Source organism: Tamandua tetradactyla, chromosome 12 (assembly GCF_023851605.1).
Source record: "Tamandua tetradactyla isolate mTamTet1 chromosome 12, mTamTet1.pri, whole genome shotgun sequence".
Lineage (NCBI taxonomy): Eukaryota > Metazoa > Chordata > Mammalia > Pilosa > Myrmecophagidae > Tamandua > Tamandua tetradactyla.
The window spans coordinates 842,879-857,297 of NC_135338.1; the positions used below are offsets into that span (position 1 = coordinate 842,879).

At 35.3% G+C, this 14,419-nt stretch overlaps 1 protein-coding gene and 1 long non-coding RNA gene across 4 annotated transcripts in view; one reads left to right on the plus strand and one right to left on the minus strand.

Moving 5' to 3' along the window:
• SGPP1 (sphingosine-1-phosphate phosphatase 1) overlaps positions 1 to 7,182 on the plus strand; it is a 53,855-nt gene extending 46,673 nt beyond the window's left edge. The window contains exon 3 of the mRNA XM_077122425.1: positions 1,937 to 7,182. Within this exon, the coding sequence (XP_076978540.1) occupies positions 1,937 to 2,488 (552 nt within the window). The 3' untranslated portion in view covers positions 2,489 to 7,182. The remainder of the gene's footprint in view (positions 1 to 1,936) is intronic.
• The window catches only part of LOC143651705 (uncharacterized), a 110,479-nt gene that overhangs the window by 71,951 nt on the left and 24,109 nt on the right, over positions 1 to 14,419 (minus strand). The window contains exons 3-4 of one of the 3 annotated variants that reach the window (XR_013160159.1): positions 11,320 to 11,527; positions 10,330 to 10,803 (exon numbers count right to left, since the gene is read on the minus strand). The exons of 1 other annotated variant lie outside the window; for it this stretch is intronic. This is a non-coding gene — a long non-coding RNA (uncharacterized LOC143651705). Of the gene's footprint in view, positions 1 to 10,329; positions 10,804 to 11,319; positions 11,528 to 14,419 lie in introns of those variants that run through there. One more of the 3 variants, XR_013160157.1, reaches the window with a different exon arrangement.

Sequence of the window (14,419 nt, forward strand, 5' to 3'; positions counted from 1 at the left end):
AAACGCCTCCTGGGGAGCATCATGAAATAGGAAGCCAGGGGAGAAAGCTAGCAGATGACGCTGTGTTCGCCATATTCCCTTCCAGCCAAGAGAGAAACCCTGACTGTGTTCACCATGTGCCTTCTCACTTGATAGAGAAACCTTGAACTTCATTGGCCTTCTTGAACCAAGGTATCTTTCCCTGGATGCCTTTGATTGGACATTTCTATTGACTTGTGATTGGGACATTTCCTCGGCCTTAGAACTGTAAACTAATAATTTATTAAATTCCCCTTGTTAAAAGCCATTTGTTTATTGCATTCCAGCAGCTAGCAAACTAGAACAGTATCCAATATTACATAATACAAAATTTTTAAATAGAAAAAAATTAAGTAACTGGTTAACTGTAATGAATGCTGTTGAGAAGTGACCATCGCTTTTGAGCCATGAAAATCTCCAGTCTCCATGGAAGGAGTAGTTTCAATGCAGCGATGACTTTAGAAAAGAAGAAGTGAGGAAGTGGAGGCAGTGAATAGAAGCAATTCTTTGGATAAATTTTTCAGTGATAGTAGATTCCAAGGTTTTATTTTGTTTTAAGGTAGAAATTCTGGGACAGTTTTGTATCCTGTCAAGAATGATTTAGAAGAGAAAATTCTTTTAATAGTATTTTGATTTCCCCCTGTAAAACATCTTCACTCCTACGTGACCATCATCTCGTAAATTGCACTTGCCTAAAACTGAGTCATCTTTCCTCTCTTTTCTCTTCCCACATATAATCCATCACCAAGTTAAAGCTGTCAACTCTAATTTTAAAATATTTTACTAAATTCATCGATGTATTTCTCTGCATGTAGATACGGAGCATATCTAGAGCGGACCACTGTGAGAGCCTCCTTCTCGTGTCTTCCACTCTTCCTTGATAATCTGTTCCCTACACAGCGGATCAAGTGCTCTTTTGCAAATATCAATCAGATCATGTTACAGCCCTACTTCAAAATCTTTCAGTAGCTCCCTGTCACTTTTGAAATAAAATCTAAACTACTTGCCTAATACAAGGGCACAGCATAATTTGACCTCTGACTATCTTTGACCTCATGTTTCTTTCTCCTTTGCTCGGTGTTTTAGCGACTTCTAGACTTCTCTCTGTTCATTGAACTTACCATCTTCGTTTCTGCTTCACGGCCTTAACGTTTGGTTTCGTCTTCCTGGAACAGTTTTCCCCAGCCCTGAAGACACAGGGTTGGCCCCTTTTGGACTCAGGTCTCTGCTCGAGTGTCACTCCTCAGACAGGCTTGCTTGACGAGTCTAGTAGACCCTTCATCATCTCTCCCATGTTCCGCTTTCGTCTCTCCGTAACACAGCTGTCTTAAAGGAGGACGCCTGTCTGCTTTCTTACATGGGTATTGTCAGTCATCCCCACTAAAGCACAGGCTCTGTGACAGCAGGGATCTTGTCATTCTCGTCCAGCCCCTAAAATAGTGCCGGTCCCATGTAGGTGCTGAGTAAGTATCTGTTAAGTAAATGAGTGAATGGATGGATTGATGAATATAAGAAAGCTACCCAAGTATTTGTTCAGGCGTTTAGCTTCTTTGGTCATGGAAATAATTATGTATTTAAGTGCATGGAAATGAAGATTGTTTCTTTAAAAAATAAGTATACTCTTTTTTCCCAGGTTAAAACAGTACAACTTAAACATAGTTTATTAAGAATTTGAATTTGGAATAAATATGTCTTTATTATATATATATATATAATTTATAAAAGTGTGGAACTGAAAGCAAATCTTTTTATAATCAAAAGTTTTTAGTGCATACTATATGATCAATTCCTTTGAGAATCTAGTAACTTTTATTAAAATTTAAATCTGTTCAACATTTGAAATGTGAAATAGATGTTATTGTTAATATAAAATGTAAAAAATAGTATTTTACTAAGCTGTACTTTTCTCTTTTCCCAGGATATTATTGCTGGAGTCCTATATGCCATTTTAATCTTGGCTGTTTTCTATCCATTTGTGGACCTGATTGACACCTTCAACCAAACGTATAGATATGCTCCATTCATCATCATCGGACTCCATTTAGCCTTAGGGATCTTTTCTTTCACCCTTGATACCTGGAGCACATCCCGAGGAGACACAGCTGAGATTCTGGGGAGTGGCGCTGGAATTGCGTATGGATCGCATGTCACTTATAACCTGGGTCTGATATCAGATCCCTCTTTAGACATGTTACCTTTAGCTAGGCCACCGCTCACTGTGACTCTGTTTGGAAAAGCCGTGCTGCGGCTCTTCTTAGGGATGGTGATTGTGCTAATAGTCAGAGATATCATGAAAAAGATCACCATTCCCTTAGCCTGTAAAATCTTCAACATACCATGTGATGATGTTCGGAAAGCAAGGCAGCACATGGAGGTCGAGCTTCCTTACCGGTACATTACCTATGGGATGGTTGGCTTCTCCATCACGTTTTTGGTTCCTCAAATATTCTACTTTATTGGTCTCTTTTGATAGAGAAATGTTGTTTATGATAGAAAGGAGGGTTCAGTAACTGATATCTAAAAATATATTTTAGGTAAAAGCCAGATCAGAGTCAAGCTTTTGCAGGAATTTAACTTAAATAATTATTTAAGTAAATTCATAAGAGTCAGTGCATTTTATCATTGCACATCCAGTTATTGTTTTAAGTGAGTTGAGCTGTTTCAGTACTGAGAAAATGATTGATTTAGAATGTTCATGTAATATTTGGAAAGTTCTAGTGCTGTTATGGATTCAAGTTTTATATAATATATATTAAGGTACATAATATACAATTATATATCTAATATATGTTATATATGAAATAATTGTTTTTTTAAAATGTTGGGATGTATTATAAAAATAATAATATGCAACAGTTGTGCCTGTGTATTTGGACTTAATACAGGTATGGTTTTGTTAACTAAATATTAAACTCTCATTTATTTACTATGGGAGCCATTTCCCAATTGAATTGCATAATTACTAGATTTATGTGCTACCACATATTGATTTACTGCCTCTATTTATACTGCCATCACCTTTCATGTTATCCATGATATTGAACATGGGAGGCATTTTTAAAGGACCAAATTTTCAGAAAAATTAGTTTGGGGATTCCTTAATTTTTTTCAGTTCAGTACACTGTGTTGAATGTACTTTATTTGCAACTGTTCTGGATATTAGTTTAATGATTCAGGTACTGAATTTTATGCTTGCTAATTGTGCCTTTCTGTTGCTGAGTTAAGAAATGCCATCTAGACTGTGATATAAAAATCAGATGCCAACTTTATCTGAAGTTACATATAATCAAGCAAATAATTTTAAAACATATATCAAGCTAACAGGGCTAGAGTTAAACCGTCCTTAACTGTTTAGCCTTCATTTAGAAAGGAGTGTGGAGTGGGCTTCCTCCCTAATTGACTGGAAATCTGTATGGAGATATAATTCCATTTTTAAGGTATTCTTCTGTGCATTGTAAGAAAAGTAAGATATAGGAACAAGACATATTTTTTTGTATGTTGTCTTGATTGTTTATACTGCAGGTAGACATTTTCAGTGAATGGAAATGTAATTGAAATTTATAGATGGGACAATGCACATGTTTCATATGTAAAGAAACCATTTTTCTAAATTACTCAGAAAGGATTGGATTTAGAAGTGTTATTTAATATCCATTTATTTGCTACTTTAGGTAAATTATAAAAGCTAAAAATAAGTATCAATATTTTAGATCCTATTATTTTTTCAACATTTTATTATTTTCACAGTGGAAAATTTGAGCACAGTATTAAACTATTCTTTATCCTGTCTGTGCCTTTATGTTTCCAAGTGTAATTATAACGAGGTTCATATTAAATTTATTTGTAGTGAGTTTTTCATAAAAAAGAAAACTAAATTTCCATATAAATGAACATCAGATATGGAATCACTGATTTTAGTGCAATATCTATATGATTCTTCAAAAGTATCATTTGTTTCTATTTTGAGCAGTTTAACTATTTAAGTTCATATTTTTATAATTCTGATTGGGAATTTAGGGGCATCGTAATTTTCATCAAAACTGAATGATAATTTTAAGTAATGCAGCTAAATTTGCCTCCTTTCCCTGTTACTTAAAAGGAAACAAAGGCACATAGGAACGTATTGGTGCTTTGGAAAATGTAAAAAGAACTTTCAAATTTTGTGTTTAATAAATTGAATCTTAGGGACAGTTTTCCATAAGTTAGTTCTGAACTGTCCAATTAAGTCTTTTCTTTGGGGGGTGCATGGTCCAGAAATTGATGTCCTATTAATTCTTATATCTATTTTAAAAGGTATTTGAAAATATTCCATTTCCTTGTGTCTTATTGTTTTCTGTCTGATGACAGTTCTATGCTAAATGTATTTTCAAATAAAAGCCAAACTCAACACTGAAGGGTTTTTTTTTTAATTGTTTTGTTTTCTTTTGCTGTCTATACGTTTGTCTGTGAATGATCTGGTAGAGACTTTTTTTAAATTGCCTAGAATTTTCGTTTTTAGCATGTTTTCTCTCTGAAGCAATTTGTTCCATTTAAAATGCTGTTTTTAACAGTAGAAGACAATGAACATTCTTTTGCTCCATTTTTTATTCTAATGCACTTTTAGTGAACTTTTTCATAATATTTCTTTAAAAACATGCATGAAAACCATTTCAGTAAAATCTGTGGCTAATATTACTGTAGTGGTTTATTGCTATTCCATTAAAGTCAGAATTTAATTATCAGGCTAGGAAAAGGTACTTTTTAAAGCAGAATAAAAATATAATGGACATTTCACTTTCTACTTTTAAAGTGCCATGATATATGAATTGTAAAATGTCTGCCAGAAACTCATTACAAGACCAAATATATTGCCTGCCATGCTGGAGACCCGGGTTCGATTCCTGGTGCCTGCCCATGCAAAAAAAACAAAACAAAACAAACAGTGATACAGAACACCAAATATAAAGCAATGCTATGACAAGATTGATATAATTATTTTAATTTTATTTTCTAGTTTTCTTTGTAGGTAATCCTTGTTAAATATGACTTTCAAAGACAGCATAAAAAGTTAATTCAGTGAATATAATTTAAAGGCATATTTTACAGACGATTTGATAAAGATGAGTGAATGCTAAAATGTTTTCATTCTGAATTTATAATCACACTCCCTATTGTATATGGCAAAAGATTTTTTGTTGCTAATACAGTTTTATTCTTAACAAAGGTTTATTTCTGTATTTAAAAACCAAAATGTGTAATCTGAGCATCAGTAAGGACGAGTTTTTTAAATTCATCTTTACAATTGAGTTGGTTTTTGTGAAGGGAGTTGTGTTAAGGAGATTTTTTGAGAAAGGAAAGAGGCAACAGTTTAATAAAGAGTAATTGAATATATTGGATGTTACTATACTGAATATTTGTTGTCAAATTTTGGTCTCATTCTTAACAGTTCCTTCTGAAGTGTACATAAGTTACAAAGTAAAACACTTTTACCCTTAAATTTAAATTGTGGTTCCATAATCTGTACATAGCACAATAAAAATGAGTTTTAACATACTAATTAAAAAGGATATTTTTAAAAGTTGTTCCCTTCTTTCTTTTTTGCAAGGGCAGGCACTGGGAATCGAACCCAGGTCTCTGGCATGGCAGGCGAGAACTCTGCCTGCTGAGCCACCGTGGCCTGCCCTGCTCCCTTCATTTTTAAAGCTACCATACCACTACAGATCTTTATAAGGGAGTATATGTTTTCCTTGTGAGACACACAAGAGGAAAATGCAAAGATAAAAAAAATTTTAATTTTAAAAATAAAGTGTTTAAGGAAATAAACTACTTTTTTTAACTACAACTAACTGCTTTTTCTTTTTTCATATTAAAGGGAGTAATTCTCTTGCAGATCCTTTTTAGTCCTTCCCCTGAAACTTTCTCCTCCAAATATGGAATTGAACATTTGATAGCAGCAGCCTTTGAGCAGGATAAAATGTATTTTGGTAACTTAACTACTGTTATTGACTGTTCACTCTGAAAAGTCTCAGCGTATGAAACACCTCTTTGCCTGTGACTGTGAAAAGTCAGTTTCTCTCATCGCCCTGGAGACGATGAGACTTGTACCCTCCTCATCCTTAGTCTTGGCACCTTTTCCCTGGAGGCGATGAGACTTGTACCTCCTTATCCTTAGTCTTGGCACCTTTTCCGTGCATGGTCGCAAAGCCCATTCCCTAGACTGCGAGCAGCAGGACATGACAGAATACCTGGTGTATTTTAAGTTTTTTTTTATATTTTCTAAAAATAGACACAGATTATATCATGATATCTGGCACATGTTTAGGTTTATTTTCAACCTTAAGTGCCATAAAGTCCGTCTCAGGTTTTAAAATTTCGTACACTTACATATTATACTTTTTTTTGCAGTATTTATGATTCCATACATACTTAAAAGTTTATTTTGTTACATACTGACATTTCTTAGAAGATTAAAATATATTCTCTTTAAGAAGAAAACTACAAAATTATTACCTATTCAGGTTTACGGGTTATCCCTTCTTAAATTAGAGTTTTCTTTTAATCTCTTCATCTGAAATCTATGTAGCACACGTCAGATCTGTAATTATCTTATTTACTTGTTATTTCGTTTTTAAATGTCTGTCTTCATCTCTACATCTCCATAGAGATAAGGATGTGCATTTACTTAATGCTGGCTCCCTGGGACACAAGGATTCACACGTATGTTACTGAATACATTAATTACTCGATCCCTAAACAGGCTTCAGCATATACATTTTTTCTGGGGAGAAGTTTTACAATTTTTCAGATTCTCAAAGAGATCAATGAACTAATAAAGATAAAAATTATTTATTTAATAGACTACCTTTTACTTCTTGTTTTAGCTGTTTTAAAACTTTCATTTGTAAATAAATGCTTCAAATTTCTCTGAATTCTGTGACTTTATGCAAATATTTAACAATTTAGATTCTTGAAAATAAGTTTGCATGTAGTAACTACAATATTCTGTTGTATAGAATGTGATTTGTGTCCAAATTAGTTTTAAGATAACTTCTTTAGAATTAAATCAAATCTGTAAAGAAACTATTCTGCATATATATGGATATAATATTAGCTTTTAGTAATAGCTATGTAACTGTGTTCTTGAGAATAAATTTTTTTTTCAGAATAAAATTTAAATAAAATACATGCAGGAGTTACATATCAATTTTTTTACTTAAAGATCTTTTTTTACCTCGAAGGTCTTCAGGTCCAAATATACGGCACTCAGTAGGGTTGAGCGAAGCTTGATGGTCATGAAATGGAGTCTAACTCTCCTAGTATTTAAAGACTTTCCCCCTTTATCTGGGTTAGTTTAAGGGGAAATATTAAACCAAATTCATGTTAATGGGCAGAATTTTTTTGTTCATTTCTGATTGAAATTCTATGGAAAAATCTTGAATTAATAAAAGTAAAAAAACTTAATAATCCCTCAAAATTTTCCACTCTGCAAAATGTTTCAAGTAACTTAAAAAAATTTTTTTTAATATTTCTGTTTCTTGGCAGTGTATTCCAAAAATCTTATTTAAATTATTCATGTACTCAGGATATAAATTTTAAAACATTTAAACTAGATTTATATATTAATTGATTATAAATCTGAATATGGTGTTTTCATCTGAAATATTTTTCTGCCTTTTCTAAAAATAAGTTGCCCTCATTTCCCCAATGTTACATATGCTAAGAGTAATCATAAAATTATAAAAATTTTAGATAAATTTGTCTCCTATATGGCAAATTCTTAATCCAGGAGCCTCTTCCACAGTATCCCCAACACAACCATACAGAGTCTTCGTAAATAATTCCTTAGTCATACACTGTCCTCTGCTGTTGGGTTCTTATAAGTGAAATAAGATTTTTATGAGTTAAGCTTAGTATGGTGGGGCAGAAGATAAATTTTGGATAGAATAATAGGATAAACCAAAGGTGGGAAAGGCATGTATAATATATGTTTGGTAAGCAAACAGATTGCAGTTTGTCTGAAGCACCAAGCTATGTAGAAGGGAGTAATAGATTATAAAGCTGTAAAGTTTGCTAAAATAGTAAATAATGGATATGGTGAAGTGTTACTTTCCTTTTCTGTAGAAGAGCTGCACGATTTATTGCTCACTTAGCTCATGGATGAAGTTACAGCCAACTTGAAGGTAATCAAAACTATTATTTGATAGATAATTATTAAGCATTTGTTTCTTGTTTGATTATTTGGTCTATAATAAAGCAAGAAAATCACTTGTTTTGCTTTAAGTCTTGTTTATTTATAAAGAAAGGAATAAAGCAATTTCATATATTAACCCTGGAGATTATATGAAAACTCAAGGCCTTGAATTTTAGTGACATGATACCAAGACTTGCTATAGTAGTAGTTATTTAGAAAAGAAGTCCCCAGGTAGTAAAGAGAACTTTGAATGTAAAGTTATACTTCCTCATTCTACAAACCACCACTATGTAACTAAAAAATTAGGATTTAAGGGATGATTTTGATTGCTGAATCATTATATAGATATTCCTTTTTGCTTTCTGGTATATTGGAGTAGACAGAGGGGAATAGCTGAAATCCCTAAATCGTAACCCAGCTGCCTTGATCTCTGATAATGATTGCTTAGCCTTTGTCTTCTGCCCTTGTGATTGTAAAACCTTGTAACTAACCTTCATTTATACCCATTTATCCAGTTTTTCAACTTTAGAGTCTTGAAATCACTAGCCCCTCATGTTTATTAATGAAGGGTCTTGGGTCAGCACAGAAGTAATCCACCCTATCCAAAGTTATCTTGATAACCGAGATTGAATCTAACCAAAGTGAACCCTCCTCTCATGTGCAGTACGTTGGACTTTAACCCCTATATCTCATTATAATACTAAAAATCATGCACTCATCTTCTATTAAGGCCCAATACCAGGCCAAAAGCAGATTATCAAAAGGAGAGTAGTTATCTGGAAAGGCTGGCAAAATCCTAATGGTCTGGGTTGTGATTCTCTAATTTGCCAAAGGCTCCAGACATCATTTCTGTTACATCTGACACTTTCAGCAACAGTGGATGTGCTGGATTATACGGCCCAAGTGGCAAAGTAGATTGCACAGCAGCCTGGGCCTGTTGTGGGGCCTCCTCTTCTTCCTGTTCTCACTCAAAACTAGCAGCTTTTTGGGTCACTCAGTTAATGGCTGGAGTAGCACATCCAAATGAAGAATATGTCCTCTCCAAAATCCAAAGAGTCCAAATAGGCATTGTGCTTCTTGTTGGTTGTAGTAGGGGCCAGAAGTAACATCTTCACCTTAGAAGGGATCTCTCAACATCTGAGTTTTTGTGGAATTTCTCTTGCACCCTCTCCTACACAAATAACTCACCAGTCAGCCTTAAGTAGTTGCTACTTCTTACTCACTGGGTCCAATCAATATATCACTATAATGGCCCAGTGTAATGTCTTGGGAGGGAGAGATGATCAAGGTCCTTGAGGAATAGATTATGACATAGGGCTGGAGACTTGATAAACCCCTGAGGTAGACAATGAAAGTGTGTTACTGGCTCTGGAAGCTGAAAGCAAACTGTTTCTGCTGGTCTTTACTAATAGCAAATTGAGAAAAAACCCTTTGTCAGCTCAATAGTTGCATACCTGGTACCAGGGATGTGTTAATGTGCTCAAGTGGTGATACCACATCTAGAAAAGCAGCTGCAACTGGAATCACCACCTGCTTAAGTTTACAATGATCCACCGTCATCCTCCAATATCCATCTGTTTTCTGCACAGACCAAATAGGAGAGTTGAATGGGGATGTGGTGGGAATCACCACCCCTACGTTCTTTAAGTCCTTGATGGTGAAGCTAATCTCCGCAATCCCTCCAGGCATGCGGTATTACTTTTGATTTACCATTTTGCTAGGTAAGGGCATTTCTTGTGTCTTTCACTTGTCCTTTCCTACCATGATAGTTCCTCATTCCACAAGTCAGGGAATGATTATGAGGATTCTGATAGTTGCTGAGTGTGTCTATTCCAATTATGCATTCCAGAACTAGGGAAATAACCACAGAATGAGTCCAGGGACCTATTGGACCCACTGTGAGAAGGACCTGAGCTCCATAAAGTCCTACTTTGGTGGGCCACAGTGATGTTTTGGGTCTCCTGGAATTAAGGTCACTTTCAAGCCAATGTCTAATAATCCCTGAAATGTGTGATCATTTCCTTTTCCCCAGTGCACATTTATCCTGGTAAAAGGCCTTTTCGTCCCTTTGGGGAAGGCTAGGAGGAAGAACAGCTGTGTAGATTTTTGGCAGTGTAGCAGCCTCATTTCCCAAGTGGACATTGCTTCCCTTCATTGAAGGGGCTCTAGGTCTGTAACTGTCTCAAGTCTGAGAATTGACCAAGGTACTGTGACTCTCTGTTATTGTAATTCAAGTTTAACTTTTGTTTTCTTGGCCTAGAACTCTTCTGCATATATAGATCACGTAAGAATTTAGTAGACTTCCGATCTGTTTTACTTCTAGGTACCCCGTGATGTACCCCCCAATGCCATAGGTCTCTGTGAGTCAGACTATTTTGATTCCTCCTTTGAGTGTGCTGTCCATTATGGTAGTCATGCCCACCTTGTCTTTGGAGATGAAGTGCTGCCACTTGGCTTCTGACAACCCAGGATCCAATCATCCCCATTGTGTTTTAGTATCCAAATTCACTGGCAACTGTTCCCACAGTAATATCTGACTTACAGAGAAGAGAAACCACAGAGCTTCAGGGATGATGGAATTAGTTCACAGTGAAAGGTGTGTCCTCTAGACGTTCCTAGGGTGGGTGAACAGGTCTTGCATGAAAAATCCACTCTAACATTCCAATCCCTATAAAGAGATCTCTATATAAACCTTTGGGTCCCCTCATCTACATATTGAGGGCAGTTCTGGCATTTCAGTCTCAGGCAGTGTAGACCACTTTTTGGTCCATGTTTCAGCCAACTACCCCTACACACTATCAGAGCTCTTTCTAACCCCTTGTGCTTCAACGCTGAATCCAGAATCTCTTCTTAATGGGCCCATATCAATAAATTCAGCCTGATAGAACTTTATATTACTTCTGCCATTATCCCACACCCTTAAAGTGCATTCCCATACACATTATCCTGATTTCTGTCGGTATAAATCGGAAAAATCCTGCAGTTCTTTTGGAGACTAGTGCGTGTCATTGGTCACACTTTGTGCCTCACCTTTTGGGGCTTTTAGACTTCAGTCTAGTTATAGGTCTGGTAGAAAAGAGGGTTAGTGGGGGAAGGTCAAGAGAAGTAGAAGTGGCTTGTAAGCCAACTACCTCAGGGTATTGCATGGCAGTTTCATCTGTCGAAACAGGATTGATCTCTTCAGACAAAGGAATGAGAGCTGTTTTCTCAGGGGGTGTGGTTCCAGGTTTATCAGGCACCGCAGAGATAATCTCTTCGAGTGGAGGCCGGGTGGTAGATTCCTAAGGGCAGACTGGAAGTCCTTGGCTGATTTCTCTGGGCAGACCATTCTCAGTTTACCTGGCAAAGACAGCAGAGTCTAGGGTTTCAGAATCCCCTCCACCATCATTATCAACCCATATGTCCCACTCAGATTTTCAGGATCCTCGTCCTTTCAATTTCTCACTTGAAAAGCAGACACCCTGCGATTTTGGGAATTTAGTTTGTGTTGTAATTCAGCCAATCCCACAATGAGACTATGGGTCTCGTTTTCAGAAATTATCTTTCAGGGCACATGAAGAAACTTTCACATCCTTCATGCGGCACTTAAGAATGCAAAGCCTTGAGTTCATCCCTTTGTTTTACAACTGTAACTGGATTTACTAACAGCCAGTCAACATCATTATACTTTTTAACCCCACAAAACCCTGTTAAGATGTCAAAAACACCAAGAACCTTGCCTCTTACAAGCATTTGACTAACCGTATCCAGTGGTGATATTTTATGTATCTCTATTGCCAACTCATGCCATAGACTATCAATACTATTTTGACTGTTGAAGAAAGAGTCATTATACCTTTGACTCTAATATTATAGATTAGAGACCAATTACAAAAACCCCAGACTGAGTTCAGAAATCTTATCCTTGAAATTCTGTTTCTCAAGAACCACCCCTTGTGCCAAAGAAGTATTAGTCAGGGTTCTCTAGGGAAACAGAACCAACAGGAGATATATGTAAATGTTATGAGATTTTTATAAGAATTGTCTCATGCCACTGTGGGGATGGGTGAGGGTAGGCTGCAAGCTCTGAACTTGGATAAAGGTTTTGCTTTTTTTTAATTTGTATTGATAAAACAATGCATAAGCACATACATTCTTAACAGACAAACATTCCACACACGGTGTACACTGAAAGACTCACAATATCATTTCATAGTTGTATATTCATCACCATGATCCTTTTTAGAATATTTGTATCACTCCAGAAAAAGAAATAAAAAGAAAAAAGAAAAGACTCAGACATACCATACCCCTTACCCCTCCCTCTCATTGACCACTAGTATTTCCATCTATCCAATATATATATATTTTTAATTTTAACATTATTTCCCCTATTATTTATTTATTTTTGCGGATAAAGATTTTTGATGAATTCCCCAAGAAGCTGGCTTGCTGCAGTGGAGATGGAAATTCTCCCTTCTGACTGCTGAAATTGTCACTTCGCCTTTCCAAGCCTTCCACTGATTGAATGAAACGTCTCATAGTTGACGGCAGTCTCCTCAGTTGGTGTAGATGTAATCAGCCATAGATTGACATTTTTGTAACCAACAAGTAATCAACTTACTGGTGATTTAAGTCCACAAAATACCCTCACAATAACAATCATGCCAATGCTTACTTAACCAAACAGCTGAGCACCATAACTTGGCAAGTCCACAGAAATAACCCATGACAAATACCGTCTTCTCAATGGGACTTTCCTTGGTCACCTTGTTTAAAGGAACCCCACCTCTTCCAAGTCTTTATCATATTATCCTGTTTTATTTTGTGCATAGCCCTGAGATTTTCTTGTTTAATTGTTTGTTATATTCTTTACCCGCTAGCATGTAGGCTTCATGAGGTCAGAGACCATATTTATCATGTTCTCTGCTTTATTCACAGCACCTAGAATTAGTAGTGTGTCAATAAATATCTGTCCTATGAATGGCTAAATGGATCTATCTTATTACTTTATACAGCTGCAAAGTATTCAGTTGCATAAATCTACCACAGTTTATTTAACCATTTCTCTATTGCTGGGCTTTAAGATTTGTGCTAATTTTTTGCTATTACAATGCTACTCTGAAGATTCTTCCATGTGTCTTTTTTTAAATCCAAGTGACTATATACTAGCAGGGAGCCAACAAGAGATGAATAAGTGACTACATCTTATCTTCTTCCCTGATATCATTTCTATTTGTTTTTCCCGCAGAGATGTAAAGAGCCGTCATACACAAAGTAATTTTAAACATAAAGCAATTTTTTTTATTGCTCAGATTAAATGAGAAGGTGTGTTATCATCCAGAGTGTATTTACTACTCCAGTTCAGTTATATTTAAAATTCTCTCATAGCTCACAAATCACACTCGGATTATAAAATGATAGAACAAAACCCCTAAACTTGCATCTACAAATAATCTTCTGTTTAATTACGAACTTTCATCTCATAGGTTTATTCATCTCTTTTTGGTTCCCTACCTATATGTGTTCAGCAAATTACACTGCAATGTTAATAAAGCCCTATACTGAACATTTTGTGACTATTATTTGTAATGAATATTTATTGTTTTATATGAATGTTTATATTTTTAAACTCTTGGTATATTTAAGTAAATCAAGAAAATGTAGAATTAATTTTAAGAAAATCAGTGGCAAGAGTTAAAAGACGAGCAACAGTTTGGCTGATGTTCTTCATGCCAATAATTTCTCGTATTCTTCACTCTTTCCCCCTTTATTACTGTTTCCTTCATTTTTTTTTCTAAAAAGAGACAAAGTTTTATTCCTTGTGAAGACTACATAATGCACCTAACCATATTAGTTCCATTGGAAAATATGTTCCTTTAGCTATTACAAAATGTTTTTCACCCAGGATATAATATTGATAAGATTAAAGAGCATTAATTCGCAGATATGAATTCCAACAAATTATCCATGTTTCATCAGTTCAAACCCAAGACTATATTGCAAAATAATGTCTACCAAATGCACTATAAAAGAGCCTTGAGAACGAATTAATATATTTTGGGCAGATATGAAACAGTCTTTAGGGTTTATTGTTACAAATTAACCGAATAAAGCATGTATTCAAAGAAAGAATAAAGCATAGAATTTGAAGTATATTAATAAAAGTAATAGAACATCAAAGTGGTTTTTAAGAATGCAGGCAATTATGGATCAGATGAGTTCTGAAACCCAGAGGGCCCAGCCTCTCCA